The sequence below is a fragment of the Petaurus breviceps genome, unplaced genomic scaffold (assembly GCF_028583685.1).
Source record: "Petaurus breviceps papuanus isolate PSGF00001 unplaced genomic scaffold, PetGlider_PUasm1.0 90977, whole genome shotgun sequence".
NCBI lineage: Eukaryota > Metazoa > Chordata > Mammalia > Diprotodontia > Petauridae > Petaurus > Petaurus breviceps.
Genome location: NW_027187391.1, coordinates 45,015,501 through 45,028,262, shown reverse-complemented (window position 1 = coordinate 45,028,262; position 12,762 = coordinate 45,015,501). Strand labels below are relative to the sequence as shown.

General features: G+C 35.8%; 1 protein-coding gene across 4 annotated transcripts in view; it reads right to left on the bottom strand.

Moving 5' to 3' along the window:
* SEC63 (SEC63 homolog, protein translocation regulator) overlaps window positions 1–12,762 on the bottom strand; it is a 78,703-nt gene that overhangs the window by 45,290 nt on the left and 20,651 nt on the right. For 3 of the 4 annotated variants that reach the window (XM_069077103.1, XM_069077106.1, XM_069077105.1), the window contains 2 exons: window positions 11,479–11,578; window positions 6,399–6,511 (listed from right to left, as the gene is read on the bottom strand). In XM_069077103.1, the coding sequence (XP_068933204.1) occupies window positions 6,399–6,511; window positions 11,479–11,578 (213 nt within the window). Of the gene's footprint in view, window positions 1–6,398; window positions 6,512–8,233; window positions 8,349–11,478; window positions 11,579–12,762 lie in introns of all 4 variants that reach the window. The other variant, XM_069077102.1, reaches the window with a different exon arrangement.

Genomic DNA, 12,762 nt, shown 5'->3' with positions numbered 1-12,762 from the left:
TTCCCAGTTTTCTGTTTTCCTTCTAATCTTGGCTGCATTGGCTTTGGTTTTTTTTTTTTTAATGAATGCTAAAAATTGTCTTTAAGTGTAATTGGGGGAAATATTACTAAAAAACATAAAGAATAAAAAGAAATGCTGAAGAAACTGGAAATCACTCTGGAGGAAATAAGGCTTACTTATTATATCTTAAATTAATTAAGTTACATCTTACTCCATATTTCACACTAAATTCAAAACAAATATGTGACTTGAAGATTAAAGATTATACCACAAAAAAAAAAATTGAAGAAAGGCAGTTAGTCAATAAACATCTATTAAGTGTATAGCACATGGCAGGCACTGTGCTAAAGAGATCACATACCTTTTATAACTACAGGCAAGATACATCTATGAGGGCAGGAGGCTCTTCATCTTTCCAAGACTACACAAAGCTGCCACTCAGAGGCCTGACCACACTACTGATCAGCCTAGGAGTTCTGACCTGTTTAATTTCGAACCTGAGTCAGTTTATCCACCCTTAAGCAGCCCCTTCTTCCTGGGGACTTACTATATCAGTGCCAGACTTAGTAAAGACACACATTCAGCTTTAGCTTATTGCAGCTGAAAACTCCCAAATTCAAGTAATTCACCAATCTCAGCCTCCCCAAAGATATCAACAAAATTTATTTTAAAAAAGAAAAGGTTGTATAAATCTCAAAGAACTATTTAAGTCAGCTATTATTAAAGCAGGAGAAATGTATATATTAGTTTGAAGGACCTGGGTGAAACAAAATCATTCTTAATTGTCACTGAATAAAAACACAAAAGTAGCAAGATTTTTTAAATTAAATTTTCTTGGAAACCAATCTGCAAAAGTATTTTGTTGATGACAAAAATATTAAAATTATAACTTTTAAAATCATAATTTACAAAGTTTTAAAAATATAATAAAAATCAACCTAAACATTTATGTAAAAAAGTTTTATAACTCTACCCTATACCCGTAAACCTTCTGTTTACGTCTTTACTATATATCTCTAAGCTACAGCAGTAAAGGGGAAAACTGACTTAATAACAGATTCACTGTATACAGCAGTTTTCTAGTCATATACAAAGAATCATATGTTCAACCCTCTAGGAAAGCATCAAAGAACTGTGACAGTACTTTCTACTCTACTATGGAACCTCTCTACTATAGAACTCACTATAAAAAAGCTTTAAGAGAATGGGAACACAGTTGTCTTGTTTTCTATACCATCATTGAACATTATAGCTGACTATGAGCTACTGTGGCAGTAATAAGCAAAGGATTAAAATACTATCATCTTGTTTTTGCACAAAAAACCTAATTAGATTTAAGTTTGTCAACTGTGACCTGTCATTCAGCATCTAACTTCAAATTACTTCTCCATGGACCTTTTCCCAGAAATAGTTATTTGGGGCTTGAAGTATATAGTGGAAGGGGGGGAAAGGCGAGAAGTGAAATAAAGACGTGGGAAAATAGTGTTTTGTTTTTTAGGCATAGAATTATGGAGAAAGAACTGTGGAGAAAGGAAAGGAAAACACCATCTTGAAGGCACTTTTTAAAAAAATTATTTAAGGGTTCAAGATACAATGACTTTGAATGGTACCATTACTAGCCTTAAGAGTATAGGGCAAATTATCCCATTTTCTGGGCTAAGCCATTCACAATACAGCAAGTAATCTGCAAAGACTCATATATATTAAATTATTTCCATCACAGCAACACTGGCCCTGCTTCCTGGGGTAGAAGCTGCTAGCATATCATATGCATGAATCAAACTCTACTCAAAATGCAACTATTCTTTTCTCCAGGCCATAACTATTCAATAGATAAGTGAATATAGATAGGAATAAGAAAGAAGATGAGTTTCTGGCAATTCTATCATGTCTATCCAGTTCTGACAGTCCCTATCTATCACTGAACTCATTTTAATAATGAAGAGAAATAGACCCTTTGTTTTCAGAAAAGAAATTTGGGAAAAGAAGGAAAAATGGGAGATGACAATACACAAACAGTCTACTAATCTTCGTCACCATTTACTTAACTATTAGATTATTGAAGGGGTCTTTTTCAAAGGGCGACAGATAAGAGAAAGCAATCACAGCAGGGCAAAGTTTCTTAACCTGGGTCTGCGAATTTTTAAAAAACATTCTGGTAACTTTATTTCAGTATAATTGATTTCCTCTTGTAATTCTAGGTATTTTATGCATTTAAAAACAGTATTCTGAGAAGGAATGCAGAGGCTTTTGCAGACTGCCAAAGGGGCTCATGGGAAAAAAATGTTAAGAATTTCTGCAACTGAAAAGGTCTCATATATGAAATTGTACTGGTATATTAGCAACTGTCTGCAGGAACCAGATGGCCACAAATACAACTTAATAGCATAGTGGAAAAGATTAACATATATTCAACACCTGTACTGAACCATTCTAGTTTAGGCAATGCAGGAAAATCAATTATAAGTTTTGAAAGCTTATGGAAAAACTGATGACTATCCCAAATAAAACCCTAAATACCCACATACAACAGCAGGTAAAAACGGAGTAAGCTGTCGTAGTAAGCACAACAGATAAAGTATGAGCCTAAAGATAAAATATTCAACAGTAAATCCGAACTTCTAAAGTAAAAAAAACAAAGAGAATGTATATATCCATCTACACACACACACACACACACACACACACACACACACACACACACAAAATACATGTACATGGATAAGAAGATAAGCCAGAATGACATGTTAGGAAGATGACATTAAACCTACAGGGTAGAAGGGAGGAAAAAGAAACAAAAGAAGAAATGGAGAGTGAACAGCCTAACACTTCAAAAAAAAGCTTAACATGTCATTTTACTTACATCATCATTCAATAATTCATAAGCCAAAAATATTTGTCAATATGTAAACTAAAGTTACTTGAAATCAAGACTTCATTAGCCCTTTGGAATGGTTTTGAAAATCAATGCCACACATCATAGCCTCAACATGAGAACTCAACATTTAATAAGAAAGGTAGTAACCAAAGGAGAACTTTAATTTCTTTTCCTATTTTAAGTAAACTATTTTTACCACTATATTAAAATGTTTAGGGCGGAATCAAGATGGTGGAGTAAAAGCAGGACCTCCCCACTATTTTACGTAAACTATTTTTACCACTATATTAAAATGTTTAGGGCGGAATCAAGATGGTGGAGTAAAAGCAGGACCTCCCCGTGGCTCCGGGTTCCACCTTCCCCAATCCATGTAAAAAGGTGACTCTAAACACACTTTGGAGCTGCAGAACCCACAAAATGACACAGAGAAGCTAACCTCCTGCTGAGGACAGCCCGGGAGGCTGGCAGGAATCAGCCAGCACAGTGCTCTGGGAGCCGAGCCGAAGCTTTAGCCCCAGGGTAGGCTTGACCAGCCGCTGGCCAGGGGGACTCCAGAGCAGCAGCAGCTGTACCCATTTCCAGATTTATCAACACATAGATATGAAGGACAAAGTGAGAGGTCAGTGCAGTCCGGACTTTGGGATCCAGTAAATGGGAGCGCATGACTTTTACCCCCAGGGCGAGAAGCCACTGAGACGCGGGCACAGCCAGCCAGCACCACATGGCAGCTTCACCTCCTGGCCTGCAGAGTGTAGGGGGACCAAGCACCAGTCTGAGGGGTAATCGCTCTTGCCTGCTTGGATCTGGATTGCAGTCTAGGGTGGAGGTCCTGGGGTGTGTGTCCAGTTTGCCAGAGTATGGAGACCTCAGAGAGGGCACCCAACTAATACCTCCAGCAGCTGAGAAAACCCCAGCATTTGGGACGAAAGCTCCCCTGTCTGGTGGCAGAGTCCTACTGTGGCAAAAAGCCCAAGGGTCAAGTGACTGAGGGGCGACATGACCAGGCAAAGGAAACAAAGCAAACAGAAGAACCCAGTATTAGACTCCTATTTTGGGGACAAAAAGGAGCAAAGCATGGAACAGGAGGAAGACAGTGAAGTCAGAACTCCTGCACCAAAAACTTCAAAGGAAAATACGAGCTGGTTACAGGCCATAGAGGACCTTAAGAAGAAGTGGAAGGGGGCGGCCAGGTAGCACAGCGAGTAAGGGCACCGGCTCCAGTGTTGAGAAGACCTGGAGATCGAATCCCGGGCTCAGACACTTAGCACCCACCCAGACCCACCCAGAAACACCTGGCCGTGTAACCTTGAGCAAGTTACTTAACCACAATTGCTTAGGGGCGGCCAGGTGGCTCAGCAAGTAAGAGCACCGGCTCCAGTGTCAGGATGACCTGGATCAAATCTGGGCTCAGATACTCAGCACCACACCCAGAAATAACTGGCTGTGTAACCTTGAGCAAATTACTTAACCCCAATTGCTTTAAAAAAAAAAAAAGAAGTGGAGGAAAAATTGGGAAGAAAAATGAGAACAATGCAAGAAAATTATGAAATGAGAGTCAACAGCCTGACTGAGGAAAATCACACCTTAAAAAACAGACTAACTCAAATGGCAAAAGAGGCTCAAAAAGGCAATAAGGAGAAGAATGCCTTAAAAAGCCGAATTTGCCAGATGGAAAAAGAATCTCAAAAGCTCAATGAGGAGAATCATTGCTTCAGAATTAGATTGGAGCAAATGGCAGCTAATGACTTTATGAGAAATCAAGATGATGTTAAACAGATCCAAACAAATGAAAGAACAGAAGGCAATGTGAAATATCTCATGGGAAAAACCACTGACCTGGAAAATAGATCCAGGAGAGATAATTTAAAAATTATTGGACTACCTGAAAGCCATGATCAAAGTAAGAATCTAGAAATCATCCTCCAGGAAGTTCTCAAAGAAAACTGCCCTGATGTTTTAGAACCAGAGGGCAAAAAAATAGGTTGAAAGAATACACTGATCACCTCCTGGAAAAGATCCGAAAAAGAAAACTCCTAGGAATATTATAGCCAGGTTCTGGAATTCCCAGATTAAGGAGAGAATATTACAAGCAGCCAGGAAGAAACAATTTGAATATTGTGGAAACACAATCAGGATAACCCAAGATCTGGCAGCTTCTACACTGAGGGATCGAAGGGCTTGGAATATGATATTCCGGAGGTCAAAGGAGCTGGGATCAAAACCAAGAGTCACCTACCCAGCAAAACTGAGTATCATGTTTCAGGGGAAAATATGGTCATTCAATGGAACAGAGGACTTTCAAGCATTCTTAACAAAAAAAATCAGAGATGAATAGAAAATTTGACATTCAGATACAGGAAGCATGAGAAGGTAAATAGGGAAAAGAAATCATAAGGAACTTATCAAAGTTGAACTATTAACTTAGGAAACCTTTCTCAGTAGTTGAAGGGAATATATATATATATATACATATATATATATGTCTATATATGAGGATTTATGGGCATATGTTTACAGGTATACATAGATAGAGGGCACAGGACCAACTTAACAGAAAGGGATGATACTTTGTAAAAGGTGAAATTAAGAGGTGAGAGAGGAATATAATGAGAGGAGATGGGGAGAGACAATGGAGTAAACTATCTTACACAGAAGAGGCAAGAGAAAATGGTTACAATGGAGGGGAAGAATAGGAAGGCAAAAGGGAATGGGTCAACCTTATTCCCATTGAATTTGGTTTGAGGAAGGAATGAAATACACACTAAATAGGGTATCTCACCCTCCAGGAGAGTAGGGGGGGAAGGGGATGAGAGGGGGTATGATGGAAGGGAGGGCAGGCTGAGGGGGAGGAAAGTTGGAAGCACCCACTTTTGAAAAGGGACAGGATCAAAGTAGAGAACAGAACAAGTGGGAGGTGGGATAGGAGGGAGGGAAATATAGTCAGTCTTTTACAATATATGTACTATTTTATTGTTTTGCATTAGCCACACATGTACAACCTATACTGAACTGCTTATCTTCCCAGTAAGGGTGGGTGACAAGGGAGGAAGGGATGAATCTGGAATTCAAAGTTTTAAAATCAAATATTCAAATATATACATATATATATATATATACTATTATTAATACTATTTTACATGTAATTGGGAAATAAAATATACAGGCACTGGGGCATAACGATCCACTGGAAAAGTGGAAAGGGGTATGGGAGAAAATATGGGAAAGAGCCAATTGGAGGAGGGGATATCCTGTGGGATTGCTATTTTGGGGCGGTAGGTAGGGGGAAAACGGGGAGAAAGTTTGTAACTCAAAATCTGGCGGAAATGAATGATGTAAATCAGAAGTTAATAAAGCATTTGAAAAAAAAAAGAATCACAGAGACTGAACTATGTGGAAAAGACTGAAAAGAATGAATAACTTTTTTCCCCACTTCCTTTTAGAAATTAAATTGCTGCTTTTGTTCTCAAGCCAAAAAAAAAAAAGTTTAACATATATTAGAGAATGCAAACAAGACACTTACGCAGCATAGGCCTTAGCTATCCTCATGAACATAACTTCATCTCCTCCTTTATCTGGATGATATTTAAGTGACAGTAAACGATATTGTTTCTTAATTTCTGCTACTGTTGCCCCCTAAAAGAAAAAAGAAAAACGTTACTACTAAGTAAATGAGGCTGCACTATACAATCCACCATATTACATAACCTAAAATGCATACAGCAATGAACTAAGAAAAAAGTTTTACCACTTGTAGAATCCACAGCTGACATTCCATAAAATAAAATATTACACTCAGATTTAAATATCATGGAAGTGTCTTAGAGTAAATAAAATCTTTTAGCCAAAAGAGTCATTGGGGCAGCTAGGTGGCACAGTGAATAGAGTACCAGCCCTGGAGTCAGGAGGCCCTAAGTTCAAATCCGGCCTCAGATACTTAATACAAAAACTAGCCGTGTGACCTTGGGCAAGTCACTTAACCCCAATTGCCTTCCAAAAAAAAAAAAAGACATCAAGTGAAATAGTTTAATTTACAACATAAAAATTAGAAGACTTGTTCAGCTCTATTTATTTACCAATATTTCTTTGATCAACTTAATGTCTCAACTAATAATTACCTTTAAAACTTTTCTTTATGCTTTTACTTTAGAGTATTAAATTTCCAAAAAGTTACCATGCTTACTTATAATTTTTTTCACTTATTTCTAAAGTATTTATAGATCAATTAATAAAACCTGAAAATTTCTTCTACATAAAACAATATAGGGTACACTTAATAGCATGCAATTCAAACACTATTATAAAAACATGTTTTACAGGCTCAACCAATCCCACTTAGCAGTTTTTCTGTGCTGAGGTATGGGGAAAATGGGAGGAACTGGGAGGAAAGAGGAAAGAAATTAAATCCTGTCTGTGCCACTAACAGACTCTGGACAAATCTCAATCTGAAGGAGGCTATATTTTATCATCCGTAGGATAAGGCAGCCAAACCAGACCACTTTTCCCTTTCCATTCTAAAATGCTAGGCACACTCTAAAAGAAATTTCCTAGTTGTTCATCAATTTGAAAATAGCATCTCACATAGGAGAGGGGAAGAAGAATATCATAGCTAAATATTGTTTTCCCTTATATTTTCCACCATCAATTCTAAACCTTCAAGCAACTTTGGATTTGTCCAATTACTTATTGCAAATAACATCACTGAGTCAAGGTCCCATTCATAAGACCTGATCAAAACACAGAAGGAATGCCCTCTTGACTCACCTCCACTTCTTTGACTCCCTAGTTTCCAACAAACTCTGCTACAGCACCTCTTTCTACATGAAGCCTTTTCTGATTCCTCTGTTGGTATCTTCTTCCCTCCACCAAAAAAGTTAACTTGTATTTATTTTTATGTATTTTGAATATCCTTATATATATACATGTTCTCTCCTCCAAAAGAATGTAAGATTCCTGACAACAGGAATGGTTTTATTTTTGTATCCCCAACACTTAGATCATAATAGGTGCTTAATAAATGCTTCTTGACTAATCTGTATTGTTCACTTTAGGTTTAGGTCTCCTCCAGCTCTATATCTATGATTCTAGGATCTTAGACACATCTGCACCTCAGATTCTTTAATTCTGCTCATTTAACCAGCTTTACAGATACTTGTTTAGAAAAAAATTCTGCCTACTTAAGTATTTTACCAGTAAAAATTAATCTTGATGAAAATATCCTAAAAAAAAATTTAAGACCAGAACTCTGAATTGCAAACTTTTATTTGCCCACTATCTGATTTCTGGTAAGACTTGGGCCTAAACTAATTTTCATGGGTTTATTAAAGTAATGTGCATTACACAAAAATCACTACTTACAGGATCCAAATTTAAGACTTCATAAGGGTTGTATTCTTGATACTCTCTGTCTGTTTTGGAAACTTTGTATGCAAGGAATAAAAACAATGCCCACCCTGCAAGCAGAATTATTTTCCTGTTTGGGGGGAAAAAAATGAGTATGATGTAAACAGAGGTATATATTTTGATTTGTTTGAAAACTGCAAGGAAAAAAAACCAGGATGATCAAAAACAACAAACACAAAATCTGGTTCAGTTCAACAAAATTATGCTATAACATTTAAACTCAATGGCTACAATTATTATTTAATAGGCTAATCCATTTACTAATTATTGAACCTTTTAGTGGAAATAAAAACAAGGTACACACTTAGGTTTGGAGGCTTGTACTAGAAACTAAGAAAACTTAACATAATAGTTCCACATTGGGTGTTGAGACAAGGAACTATTGGACTCCAACTTGAGCAGCCTTCAGGGTCTTCCTAAAACATAGTTCACAAATTATTTCTTTGGAATTTCCCACATTTGGCCCCTGCATTAAGAATGGAGAAAAAGACAAACTAGGAACTACAATGATTATTTTTTTTAATTTCAAAAACTATTCTAGGATTAAAGAAACATAAAGGTTCACAATGGTTTTTCAACTATCTAAGCTAGTATCAGCATCTACCTTTCCTCTGAATCTAAACAGCTTTTAAGTTTTACTTTTATTTAAAGTGAATCAGAAACTGTTTAGTATTCCCAGTAAAGTAAGTTATAGACAAAGTTACACAAGAGTTTCAAAATATCATCAAGTATCAATCTAAATATCAATGGGCACCAGAGCAGGAGAACAAAAATGATTTACCTAATTGTCTCATCATAATCATCATTAAACCATATGTCTGAAAGTAAATTTAAAATGCAGCCAGCAAAATGCTATAAACAACAATTTCAAGCTATTAATTAAAAAGATTAATTCTACCCTTTATTTTATATGTATTTTAAAATACATATTTTAAATATATCTGAGGTCTAAAATAAACAAAGTTAATCCTTTACAAACAGTGAGAAAAACCACTTTGAGTTTTTTGTGGGGTTTCATTTTTGTTGTAATTGTTCTTACTGTTAACACAAGAATGTTTTGCAAACAAGAGAAAGCTCTTTACAACTAAGAAGATATTTCTCTATCTTTTCACACATTAAGGAAAATAAAAATTTATCCAAATCTATCCAAAGTAAAATACCTAAAGGCACTAAAGCCAGAATGTTTCATTTAAGCATCTATTTAGCTTTTTTTTTTTTTTTTTAAGTCTTAGCTATGAAGCTGTAATGTTGATCTGGTCATCACCATCACATTACCTCTTTGAAAACTACTACTGCCAGAGTAATAGTGCTAGAAATGTGTTTTAAAAGGATTACTTAAATGCCTCAATAATAAAATAAACAAAGATGAGGAAAAATTTGGCTAGCTCCTTCACTGGCTCCTTTCACGCTCTCACTCATAAATGTGAGGTTTCCAAGGTTCTATTCTCAATATTCTTTTCTTTCTAACTTGTTGCACACACTCCAGATTAAACCTCTATGCATGTATTTCTAATCTAATCTTCAATATTTTGCTTCCTGGACATCTCTACCTCAATACCCTTGTCACATCAACTCAATTTATCCAAAAATAAACTCATCATTTTAAAACCTTTTCCCTCCAACTACTACCCCAAGTTGTCTGAATTTGCTTTCTCATTTATAAAATGGAGATAAACATATCTGTAGTAACTAGCTTATGAGGCTGTTTTGATGTTCAAATGAGATGATGTATGTAAAGTATTCTGCAAAATTTAAAACACTATGTTAGGTATTATTAAGCACCTACTAAAGAATGCTGTGCTAGGCAATGGGGATACAAAACTTACATACGAAACAGTCCTTGCCCTCATGGAGCTTTTATTTTAATAGGGGAGAAGGAGGAACAAAACAAAGAGACATCTATAATATATACCATTACGTGACAAACATTAGAGTTCCAAAATAAAAAGTTGTGTGCAGCCCAAGGAAAGTTTGTTACTGACAAGAAAGATTGTGAATACTTAATAAAGGAGGTGAAATGGGTTTTAAAGGATGGGTAGGAAATCAGCAAAGAAGAGAAAAGGGCATTCTAGGCATAGGAAACATAAGCAAAAGGCATGAATACAAGAGGGCTTCTCCTAATACTCCTGCTTCCTATTAATAGCACCACCAGTCTCCCAGGCACCCAGGGTCAAAACATCAATTACCTTTGACTCTTCTCTCTCCTTTAATTGTCCATTCTAGCAACCAAGTCTTTCAATTGATTCTTACCACCATCATAGTAGTGTAAGCTCTCTTTACTTCTTTGTAGAGTTATAAGATGCTTTCAATTGACTTCCCTGCCTCAGTCCACCCCATGTATCATTGTCCCAATAGTCTTCCTAAAGGACAAAATTCCATCTCTCCCCTCTCTAAACTACTCTCCATAAAGTTTCCCAAGTAATATTCCAAAAGTACAGGTCTGATCATTTCACTCTCCTACTCCATAAACTCCAGTGGCTCCTCCCTTTTACTGAGCAGTCAAAGCCCTTCTGTTCCCAACTTACTTTTCTAGCCTTATTATATATCACTCCCCTTCAGAGTCCAATCAAATTACCATTCCTCACACATAACACAGCAGCCTCCATTTTCATGCCTTTGCCTAGGCTCTCCCCAGTGACTGGAATTTACTCCTTCCTCACCATTACCATCTTAAAATCCCTAGTTTCTTTCAAAGCATATAACAGGTATTTGTTGAATGCTTATTGATTGATTTATTTACTATTTACTGAAAAAAAATCGAAATTATTAGCCTAGTATCCAAAGTTCTTCAAGGTCTGTCCTTACCTATTTCTCCAACCTTATTCCCCAATCTCTAGATAAACTGACCTATCTGACTTTCCCCCAACAACTTCCTTTCTTTTGTTTATACTATTTCCTTCACCTAGAATATAGCTCTCCCAATTTCCAATTGGTTGAAATCCTATACCCTTCCTTCAAGGTATTACTCAATCCCATGAAAACTTCCCTGATTCCCCCCAAAGCAGAAACAAGCTCATCTTTCTCTAAACTTTCAGTTTTGTTTGAAGCCCTCTTCGGGCACTTATCATATTCTGCCTTTTATATTATTTACTTATGAACATATTTAATCTTCCAACAGCAGGAAATCAATGTTTTCTCAGCACAGTGCCTTGCACTTAGTAGGCAATTAAATACTTTCTGAATGAAGAGTCGATACTTACTTTATTGTGGGAATTACATTTGGCTGGGGTTTTAATAACCGCAAACGATACCATAAACATCTTCCATACACTTTTCTGATATTTTTTAATCGAATTTGCTCTGTCAAAGGGAAAAAAAAAAAGAGACAGTTAACCTTTTACTTCATAGCAAAGGCAAAAGTAGTTACTGTGTTAACCTTTATACCATGTTGGGGTAAACAATTACTGCTACTTAATTTTTTTTAAAAAGATCAGAGAATAGTTTAACATTTCAGCTACTGCCAATCAGAAAAAAAAATGGATCTGTCTGATAGATAAAAATTTGAATAGTATAAAAAATGATCCAACCTTTAAAAATCATTTTTCCTGTGAACCTTGAAATGGAAATAATTATTCTAACTGGAAATAAATTTATCTAACATTAGCGTCCACCCCAAAAGGTTTTTAATTGTAAAGCCAATTATTTCCAAAAGAATAATTTATTTCCTCTTCAATTATGAGATAAGAAAGAATAAAAGGTACAAAACATGTATCAAAGCAGAACTGAAATTTGCTAGAGGCAGCTAGGTGGCAGCAGTGTCTTTGGATCCAGAGTCAGGAAGACCAGAGTTCAAATTCAGCCTTAGATACGATATGTAGGCCTGGGCAAGCCACTTAACTTGTCTGCCTCAGTTTCTTCATCTGTAAAATACTATAGCACCTACCTCCCAGGACTGTTGTAAAGATAAAATAAGACTATAGTTGTAAAGCATCCTATAAATTTTGAAGGACTGAATAAATGCTAGTTATTATTAATATTAACATCAAGAAATCTGACGAACTGAGAGTTTTCGAAAGTAAAAAATGAAAAAGGATATAAAAGAGCTTGTCAGGACTTCCCCTATATTAAAACATTATCAAAACAGATTGATCAATTTCTCCCAATTTATATTTGTATTTAGTATTATTTTGAAAGTTTAAAGGAAGCTTCTTGTAAAAGTAAGGCTAAATAAAATTTAGATTCACAAATCTGGATTCTTTATATATGTACAGATATATCTACATATTTCATTTATATAATTTCATATGTGTTTGTATATGTACATATAAACACACATATAAACCTACAGATACCTACCACCAGCCAAACTACAAACAAGTCTTTAGTTTAAAATGAGAATTTTAACAGTGATACTGGAAAATGTGAAAAAGAAAAAAATCCTAGTTCACACTTAGAATCTAATGTAGAAATGTCATATACCATTTCATTAAACTCACTATTAAATAATAAGAGACAACATAGTTCAGTGAACAGAGGGAAACCTA